Genomic DNA, 10376 nt, shown 5'->3' on the forward strand with positions numbered 1-10376 from the left:
CCTCCTCCACCCTCCTCCACCTCACCTGCAGCTGGTCTCCCTCCTCCTCCACCTCACCTCCTGCTTGTCTCCCTCCTCCTCCACCCTCCTCCACCTCACCTCCTGCTTGTCTCCCTCCTCCTCCACCCTCCTCCACCTCACCTCCTGCTTGTCTCCCTCCTCCTCCACCTCACCTCCTGCTGGTTTCCCTCCTCCTCCACCTCTCCCACTGCTCCTCCTTTTCACCTCACCTCCTCTCTCTAAATGGACAAATAGTTGTAATAAATTGGTCTTGGTGTCTTTTCTGTTTGAGCAGACAGTGCTGTGTTGGGCTGGCCCCCAGGAGGGGAAGTCTGTCTGAGGTCTGTACCTTTACCAGCCCCCAGAATCAGGACTGAACATGCTTTTTCTCTGTTCCTGTTTTGTGGTGTACCACAACAGTCTGTCAGGGAACTCTCTTCCTGTCAGAAAGCACTTCCTTGTAATGTCATTATAAATAGACGCTTTCTTGGAAAAGCCCCCCATTGTTCCCCCTGACCTATCAGATGAAGACTAGAAGCCCCCTGACCTATCAGATGAAGACTAGAAGCCCCCTGACCTATCAGATGAAGACTAGAAGCCCCCTGCACTTGGTTGAATGTTGATATAAATGCATACACAAACACAGCAACATAACCACAAACTACAGCTTTTCAAGGACTAGGTATTCCTTTGTATTGTGGTATGATATGTTGTAAAGATGACGTTGGAACACTGTGAAGGGAACACTGTACAGTACAAAGTTTCTGTGAACATTATCCGTGTCGGGCGTGCCCCTCCCTGGTCTTCCCGCCCCGCCCTGGCGACCCTGGGCGTTCTATTCTATGACATCAAACCACAATGCACTGCGCTGTTTGCAGTTTACCCTCAGTCTCCATAGCAATAATGACAAGCTCGGCCCCTTATTTAAATTGAACCGGAAATAAACGTCATTTCGGGCCAATCTCCTCGCTCTGAAATGACATAATGGAATTTTTAGGGATAGAAACCGTGCAGAGGGTTGGGCGCGCGCATAGCAATCTTGCCACCGGGAAAAAAGACCTCAGCCGCGTGAGCAGGAAGAGAAAAAGGTTATCGCTTAAACCTGTAGAGCTAGGTAAACGAACAATCAAATTGGCAGCTTTCAATACTAACAGCTGTTTAAAGGTTAGTTATAGAGAAAATATATCGTTTTACTTTCGCGATTTTACCACTGATCGTCTTCATGCGTAGCGCGCCCCAAACCCTCATGTGAGGGTGTAGAATGGAAACAGCCTTCTGTCCCAGTGTGCTAAGTATCCGAGGGCTCTCCAGCGTGTTGTCCCAGAGCAGCATGATGAAGAAGGAGTTGAGCCTGGCCCTGACGGAGCAGAGCTCCAGCCTCAAGCCCAGCCTGCGGGACGCGGACGGCCTCCTCGCCTCTCCGGACCTGGGGCTCCTGAAGCTGGCCTCGCCAGACCTGGAGCGGCTCATCATCCAGTCCAACGGGATAGTGACCACCACCCCGACCTCGCAGTTCTTGTACCCGCGGTCCGCCAGTGACGAGCAGGAGTTCGCGGAGGGCTTTGTGAAGGCGCTGGAGGATCTTCATAAGCAGAATCAGCTGAGCGAGGGGACGTGCGTGCAACCGGACAGACTGGACCTGGTCGGTACCAACGCAGCCCCGGTCTGTTTACCGTCAGACCTTCCCGTTTATACGACTCTAAATGGATATGGAGCGAGCCCACTGGGCACTACGGTTAACTATTCCACTGACACTACACCCTTCCCTCCGCCGCCGTCTCATCTGCTGAGCGCGCAGCAACAGGCGGCTGCGGCAGCGCTGTCACGACTCCAGGCTCTGAAGGACGAGCCGCAGACGGTGCCGGACATGACGAGCTTCGGCGACAGCCCGCCGCTCTCCCCCATCGACATGGACAACCAGGAGCGCATCAAGGCGGAGCGGAAGAAGCTGCGCAACCGAATAGCGGCGTCCAAATGTCGCAAGCGGAAGCTGGAGCGGATCTCCCGTCTGGAGGATAAAGTGAAGAACCTTAAGACGCAGAACACGGAACTGTCCTCCACCGCCACCGCGCTGCGAGAGCAGGTCGCCCAGCTTAAGCAGAAGGTCATGAACCACGTCAGTAACGGTTGTCAGCTTCTCCCAAACCAGGTACAAGCCTATTAAAGACGCCCACCGGTACATACGGCCTGCCTTCGGCAGTAAGGACACAGATTAACTGAAACGTTACCCTGGCGTTTACTCTCAGCAAACAGATGCAAACTGGGAGTCTGATGGAACTGGAACATGGCGGTATTTTACCCAGGCTGTATTAAGGCGGCCAAGCCGTTTAAATATTTTTTTTTGTAGCAAACTGACTGCTGCTGTTCCAGTGAGAGCTACTGCAGCCCGGACCACAGTGCTGCCTACATCCGGGACAATCTCATAATGCAGCGGGCTAGCAGCATCTCTACCGTGTAATATAATGCCTTACTTGTTTACAAGCACTTATCAATGACAAATAATGTATATTTTTATTTACCAAAACATGCGTGTCTTATTTTATATCGTCTTTTTTTTTGGGGGGGGGGGGGGGGGGGGGGGGGGGGAGATCTCTGTGCATGTCCTGTCGTTGTTGAGTACAGGAGCCTAATCCTATTTGTATTTACAATAGCCTATATACATGTGCAGTTCGTTTGCAGTCGGTCTCTTGATGTGTTGAAAACTCTGTGTAGCCATTTAACGGGATTTTACCTCTCAAAAGTGACAATTAAATTCACTGAATTATTTAAGTTGTGTAGCTGCTTGTCTGTTCTTTTGTATCACGCCGGTGGTTAAACAAGGTCTGGTTACGAGGATACCGAGCCCAGCACATGCGGACCAAACAAGGAGCCGGTGCTGGGAACCGCGACCTCACGTTCCTCAAGTTGCAGGTCTCCATGGAGCTTCGGTGAGATCACGCCACCTCGTGGCCACATGGTGCACCGTTAAGGCTGCTGGACCTGAACAGATATTCTATGGTGAGTTGTACAGTACATCGCATAGTACATTACTCTACATAGTAAAGTATCAATAGCACATGTTAGATATATCTTATTTCAAGACTGCCGAGATGGCAAAAGTACACACATCCTTCACTCAAGTAGAAGTACAGATACTCATGTTTAAAAGGACTGGTAAAAGTATTGTCAACATCTTTTCACTCAAGGTAAAGTAAAGAAGTATCTGCTCTGACATATACTTAGTAAAAAAGTAGCCATTACTACTACCTGTTAGGCCTCACATCCTATAAGCACATTAATACAAAAATGCACAATAGACACACAGTGCATTTGCCTGGAATCCTGTTTGACGTGGACAATTTGGAACATCTCCCTCATATATGACCATGGGTGATGAGGAATGTCTCTATTCTCAGTCATGTCCATATCGCTAACTGCCTCTGTCTCATCCATAACATACCTTCTGAAAGGAGATGAGAGAGGGGGAGAAGAACAGAGAAGCCAAAAATTAGTATATTAAAGCAGAGCACAGTACAATAGAGTACAGCACAGTACAAAAGAATTAAGTCCTCATTTTTTTTTATTGCCTTCCGCCTTGCTCCATGGTAGCTTAGTAAACTAGCTTACGTTTGTTGTGCGTGATAGCCAGGAAATGAAAAAAAGACAAGCAATGACAATAAATAATATTGATCATGCCACCAAATACAGATTAAAACTAAAGTAACAAGCCTGGTTTGAAAAGGTAAAAAGTAGAAAGTACAGATATTTGTGTAAAACATTTAAGGAGTGAAAGTAAAAAGTTGTCAGAAAAATGTATAGTGAAGTACTGATACCAAAATGATCTACTTAAGTTTGTTACGTACAGTAACAAAATATTTTTACATCCCATTTCTGGCAGACTGCTGAGACAGACAGGTATCAGACAGACACAGACAAACATTAGAATCCCAGAAGTAATATTTCTCATTTATTAATTCCTCAAAATCTTTAGCAAACCTGGATTTACAGAATTACAGCACAATTCACACATGACTAAAACCCAAGGAAATGAACTCCCATATTTTCAAGAAGGAAGATGGGAGGAGCCTAACAGGAAGATGGGAGGAGCCTAACACGAATATGGGAGGAGCCTAACAGGAAGATGGGAGGAGGGCTCACAGGCAGGTTAACAGCTGTAGCAAAACACAAACAAAAAATGTTAAACAGTTAATGTTAACTTAAAGTTAACAGATGCGGTAAAAAGTGTAGAAAGTGTCTGTCTATTCTGCTTCCCTTGTTTTAAGCGTTGACTGAGTCCAGTTCTGACTAGTGGCTCCCTAGATGGCTCCCCTAGAGGCCTGGAGCAGAACTGGAGCAGAACTGGACAAGATGTCCAACAGCCAGAAGCTGCCTGGGAGAACCCTTCCACACCTGGGTCAGGGTCACCATCAGGACCTGGGGTCAGGGGTCACCATCTGGGTCAGGGTCTAAGGGTTACCATCAGGACCTGGGGTCAGGGGTCACCATCTGGGTCAGGGTCTAAGGGTTACCATCAGGACCTGCGGTCACCATCTGGGTCAGGGTCTAAGGGTTACCATCAGGACCTGGGGTCAGGGTCTAAGGCAGTGGTTCTTAACCCTGTCCTCAGTGAACCCCTGTCCTGCATGTTTTAGATGTTTCCCTGCTCCAACACACCTGATTCAAATGCATGTTCGTTACCAGGCTTCCACAGAGCTAGATAACGACCCTTTAATTTGAATCGGGTGTGTTGGAGCAGGGAAACATCTAAAACATGCAGGACAGGGGTTCAATGAGGACAGGGTTAAGAACCACTAGTCTAAGGGTTACCATCAGGACCTGGGGTCAGGGGTTAACATCAGGGTCAGGGTCTAAGGGTTACCATCAGGACCTGGGGTCACGATCAGGGTCAGGGGTCACCATTGGGGTCAGGGCTGCTCTGCACATGCTCAGTAGAACACCCAGAGGAGTGTTTAAAGTTCCTCTCTGCTGTAGAACACACACACGCTCACACACGCTCACCCACACACGCTCACCCACACACGCTCACACACGCTCACACACGCTCACACACACACACTCACAAACGCTCACCCACACACGCTCACACACACACGCTCACACACACACACACTCACAAACGCTCACACACGCTCACACACACACTCACAAACGCTCACCCACACACGCTCACACACACACGCTCACACACACACACACTCACAAACGCTCACACACGCACTCACAAACGCTCACCCACACACGCTCACACACACACGCTCACACACACACACACTCACAAACGCTCACACACGCTCACACACACACTCACAAACGCTCACACACGCTCACACACACACTCACAAACGCTCACACACACACGCTCACCCTTCCTGTTCTTGGCTCTCTGCACAACACTTGACAGCCGTCCTTTCACCACCATGCTAGCAACACGCCGCCGCCACCACCACCATCACCATCATCACCACCACCACCATCACCATCACCACCACCATCACCATCATCACCACCACCATCATCACCATCATCACCACCATCATCACCACCATCATCATCACCATCACCATCTCTAAAACATTAATAAATAAAGCTATAAATAATGTATAAATATAAACGTGGACATAATTGAAGTGATAAAGCATCTTTGTGCCTGAGCTCCAACATAACCTCGAGAACATTCACATCACTTCCATCCCCAGAACTTTTAGAAGAACTGGGTGACATCACAATGACGTCACCATGACGAACATTCTTTAGAACACCACATCCTCAGGTAACAACAAAGGGGCCAGTGTGTTTACACATCCTGTGTGTGTGTGTGTGAGGGAGAGAGAGAGTACGTGTGTGTGGTTTACGCAAGATAATTATCCTCTTGAGAATGTGTTGCACTCCAACGTGGGAGGAGCATCTCAACGTTGTGTCCTCAAATCTAGAACAAGCTTGTTCACACCAAACATCCAAGTTAGAAACCTCACATTCAACAACATGCACCTCTCCAACAAAACCTTGAATAAACAATAAATCTTTTTTTTTTTTTTTACTATACGTTCCTATACTAACCCATCTTTTAAAATGATCCTCCTATTATTGCGTAGCCCGCCACCCCTCTAGAGACAAGGAGGGTTGTTGCTAGTCAGTAGGAGGGTTGTTGCTAGGCAGTAGGAGGGTTGTTGCTAGGGAGTAGGACAGTTTCTGTGCCCATAAGTCCTGCTACCCCAGATCACTCCAGACTGACACTAAGTTAAATTCTGTCATCTTGATTTAGGAATGTTTTTTTTGTGGATATCTTATTATGGGATATGTTTGCAAACATAATGTTGTATGTTTATCAGCCACTGATTGGTGGTTAGAAGCCAAGGCCAGACATACCGGCCAATCAGAAGCCAGAGAAGGGACCACATACATACAGGTTGTGTGTGTGTAGGGCTCTGTGTGTGCGTGTAGGGCTGAGTGTGCGTGTAGGGCTCTGTGTGTGTGTGTAGTGCTCTGTGTGTGTGTGTAGGGCTCTGTGTGTGTGTGTAGGGCTGTGTGTGTGTGTGTAGGGCTCTGTGTGTGTGTGTAGGGCTGTGTGTGTGTTCAGCAGGCACAGTCCTGGTGGGCCCGCTGTGGCTGCTCAGTGAGCTGGGGCCCTTGCTTGGCCCCGGTCAGGGCGGGGTCAGCGTTGTCCAGACTCTCAGACATCCTCTCACAGATCACGTCCACCAAACGCTCGAACGTCTGCTTCACGTTAACGTTGTCCTTCGCACTTGTCTCAAAGTACTCAAACCCTGGGAGAGGGGGAACAGGAGTTAAGCAGTAATACCTTAACAGCATCAGAACCAGGAGTTTGAATCAGTCATGACAGATGTTCTCCTCCACTGGTCACAAACTAGATGGTTATACCCTAACCCTGAGTGTGTGTTTGTTCTAGCGTGTGTGTGTGTATTGTAGTGTGTGTTTATGTGACAGCCTCACCTAGCTGGTCAGACAGCTGCCTCCCTCTTTCTGCAGCCACCACCCTCTCATCCTCCATGTCGCACTTATTCCCCACCAGCAGCACCTGGGCGTTGTCCCAGGAGTATGTCTTGATCTGGGTGGCCCTGCGCACACACACACACACAAACACACACGGTTAACATATACGCTATACAATCATAACCACATCCAAAAACATCAGTGACACACAGAGAAACACACAGACAGACAGAAACACCCAGACTCACCAGTCCTGCACAGCGTTAAAGGAGTCTTCGTTGGTGATGTCGTACATGAGGATGAAGCCCATGGCTCCTCTGTAGTAGGCTGTGGTGATGGTCCTGTATCTCTCCTGCCCTGCTGTGTCCTGGAAACACACACAAGCACACACACACCACCCACCGCACACACAAGTTCTTACTCGTACAGTGTATATACAGTGTCTGTGCATGCAGGTGTGTGAGGGCATGTGGGTGTGGTGTGTGTATGAGTGTGCATGCGTGTGTGTGTGTGTAGTGTGTGTGAATGTATGTAGTGTGTATGAATGCGTGTGTGCGGGTGTCACCTCCCTGTCCTCCCTCACCCAAATCTGCAGCTTGATCCTCTTGTCGTTCCTGTAGATGGTCTTCACCTTGAAGTCTATTCCCACCGTGCTGACAAAGGCCGGCGTGAACGAGTCGTCAGCGTAGCGGAAAAGGAAGCTGGTCTTGCCGACGCTGCTGTTGCCAATGATGAGGATCTTGAACATGTAGTCAAAGTTCTGGTCTGACGTCTCCTTCTGCCCGTAAGAGGCTGTTGCTGACGCCATCTTCTGACAGGAGGAGGAGGGAGGAGGATGAGTGTGTTGGTGTGGTTGTGTAACCGGTGTGAACTGGTGAAACTCACTCCTCTGGTATGTAATGGCCACCCGCATCAACAAATAGCTAGCTTTTCTTTGGCGTGGCTGGTAGTGGTGGCACTTGGAAGTCAAGAGGTGAGTTCGACATCTTGTGGGAGTGGACATTGGCCAGATACCTCTGACGAAGCTTGCAAGACCATGTCCGTTACATACCCATTCCATGTGTGTCTGTGTGAAGGCTGTGTCTGTATATCGGTGTGTGTGTTTACATGTCTGTGTATGTAGCTGTGTTTTGGTATGTGTCTGTGTGCAGGTGTGTCCGTCAAGTTCAACAGTAAAGAAGTATGAGTTAAACTGGGTAAACCAATCAGAGACGGAGTGTACTGTGATCATGTTTCTGTATAGGAGGATCCAGTCAGACTGAAGCTGGGGTGTGTAGCAACCTGAAGTCTGACAGGAACACTTGTGGTTCTAACCTTCCACTTGTGTCCTACACCCATTCCCTCCTCTCTCCTCCTCCCCTCCTTCCTCACTTCTCTCTGTTTAGTAGGATGATCATGTGGAAGGTGAACTCAGGGAGAACATCAAGCTATGTTTATCCTGGATAACACAATGTTTACTACGGTCCATAGGCAAACCATAACACGAGCTGTAGCGATAACAACAAGCGATAACTTGTACGTAACGGCGGAGCGAGACCTGTCTCTGACCGAGATAACGGGAGCGGAAGCGGTAGGGCTTAAACTAAGCATCGGCTCACCCGTATATTCAGTCAGTGATAGAACAGCATAACCCTTCACCCTGTGAGCAGCATGATAACCAGCATACAGGCAGTATTATAGTGCCTATGTGTGTCGAAACTTGGTCATGAATATATAGTCCATATGGTCCGCTTTTCAAAGCGTTGCAGAGAGCTGCGTTGCATTGCGCTGAGATGAAGCTGGTTTGAAACACTGACCAGCTGGTTAGCTTGCTAGCTAACAAGCTTTAATACCGCTTTACTGACACTGGCTGATCCTTGCTTGCAAACAAAATGCTGCTACCCCGTACACTGGCGATATTCATTAAATATTCTCAGTAATACAGAAAACCACACAGGCAGTTAAAACATGCACGCAACCGATAATTATAGCAGCTCCCAAGCTAGCAGGACCACCCGGCTCTGAGGCTACCTAGATACTCAGAGGCTAGCTAGATAAGCATCCTAGCTATGTCAAATGAAGGTTAGTCTTCCTTATTTCATCACCAAATTTCTGTCCTTTACATCTCGTCTTTTTTCCTATATCGAGAAATCCCATTTCGGTGTAGTTATTTGTTGCCATGCATCTGTAAAGAGATTAGCCAAAGGCTTACCGTGAAATATCCGTTTTATCTCGCTGCTCCGTTGCAGTCTTGGTGGTGCACCTGCAGGAGCTTGAGCGTCTGTCGATTGACTGCCATGGATGGGGCGGGCTCGTAAGGAGCTAAAGAATGACTGGCAATTTAAAGAACCAAACAGCATCTTGGGCGTGCAGGCCCCGCCTACGCTGCCCTTGCCTCAAGGGCTCCGTAGTATTGACTTCGATCACCGGGGGAGAATTATTTATTTAACAAAATTCCTTAAATATCCATTTATCAAAATAAATGTTAGACATATGTTCTTATCAGCATATATTCAGTCAATCAACCTAAAGCCTTTGTGTGTGTGTGTTTGATCACCAGTACTGGTCTCCTAGCTTGTGGACCTGGGACTAAGCACCTCCGTCTGCAAGTGGATATTCCACCTCCTGACAGGGAGGCCACAGGTGGTGAGAATCGGTGACCGCACCTCATCTGTACTGATCACCAACACAGGTACCCCCCAGGGCTGCGTGCTCAGCCCTCTCCTGTTCTCCTTGTTCACTCACGACTGTGCGGCAACGCACAGCTCCAACCTCCTTGTTAAGTTTGCTGACGACACAACCATTGTGGGCCTCATCTCTGACAGTGACGAGTCAGCCTACAGAGAGGAGGTTGACACCCTGACATCATGGTGTCAGGACAATAACCTCTCTCTCAACATCAGCAAGACCAAGGAGATGATTGTGGACTATAGGAGGCAGCAGGAGGAGGAGCACGCACCCCTACTCATCAACGGATCTGAAGTGGAGAAGGTCAGCTGCTTCAAGTTCCTCGGGGTGAACATCAGCAACAACCTCACCTGGTCTGTTCACACGGACAAGTTGGTCAAATCGGCCCGTAAGTGCCTGTTCTTCCTGAGGAGACTGAAGAAGTTTGGTATGGACTCAGTCATCCTCACTAACTTTTACAGATGCACTATAGAGAGCATTCTGACTGGTTGTATTACAGTGTGGTATAGGAGCTGTACAGACAGGGGCCGCAAGGCCCTACGAAGTGTGGTCCGTTCTGCTGAGTTCATCATCGGCAGGCAGCTCCCAGCCCTACAGGACACCTACCACACACGTTGCCTAAGGAAAGCCGGCAGGATTCTAAGAGACTGTTCCCACTCATCCTTCAGTCTCTTTACCCCGTTGCCTTCTGGCAGGCGTTACCGCAGCATCCGGTCGCGCACACGCAGACTGGACAACAGTTTCTACCCAAGGGCCAT

At 48.8% G+C, this 10376-nt stretch overlaps 2 protein-coding genes across 3 annotated transcripts; one reads left to right on the top strand and one right to left on the bottom strand.

The window, feature by feature from the left end:
- The first annotated feature begins 1004 nt into the window (after positions 1-1004).
- On the top strand, positions 1005-2524 carry LOC146272181 (transcription factor JunD-like). The gene has a single exon (XM_084706719.1). The coding sequence runs from the start codon at positions 1262-1264 to the stop codon at positions 2162-2164; it is 903 nt and encodes a 300-aa protein (XP_084562845.1). The 5' UTR covers positions 1005-1261; the 3' UTR covers positions 2165-2524.
- A 2953-nt stretch (positions 2525-5477) lies between these two features.
- Positions 5478-9250, bottom strand: LOC146272182 (ras-related protein Rab-3A-like). 2 transcript variants are annotated; one of them, XM_084706653.1, is made up of 5 exons: positions 9143-9250; positions 7535-7762; positions 7200-7318; positions 6952-7076; positions 5478-6764 (listed from the first exon to the last, which is right to left on the bottom strand). In XM_084706653.1, the coding sequence occupies exons 2-5, from the start codon at positions 7757-7759 to the stop codon at positions 6574-6576; spliced, it is 660 nt and encodes a 219-aa protein (XP_084562779.1). In that variant the 5' UTR covers positions 7760-7762; positions 9143-9250; the 3' UTR covers positions 5478-6573. The 2 variants fall into 2 exon arrangements, with proteins under 2 accessions (XP_084562779.1, XP_084562778.1); XM_084706652.1 differs by having other exon boundaries at positions 7535-7759; positions 9143-9248.
- Between the last annotated feature and the right edge of the window lie 1126 nt (positions 9251-10376).

Source organism: Hypomesus nipponensis, chromosome 10, assembly GCF_054491055.1.
Source record: "Hypomesus nipponensis isolate SF chromosome 10, ASM5449105v1, whole genome shotgun sequence".
In the NCBI taxonomy this organism is placed as follows: Eukaryota; Metazoa; Chordata; class Actinopteri; order Osmeriformes; family Osmeridae; genus Hypomesus; species Hypomesus nipponensis.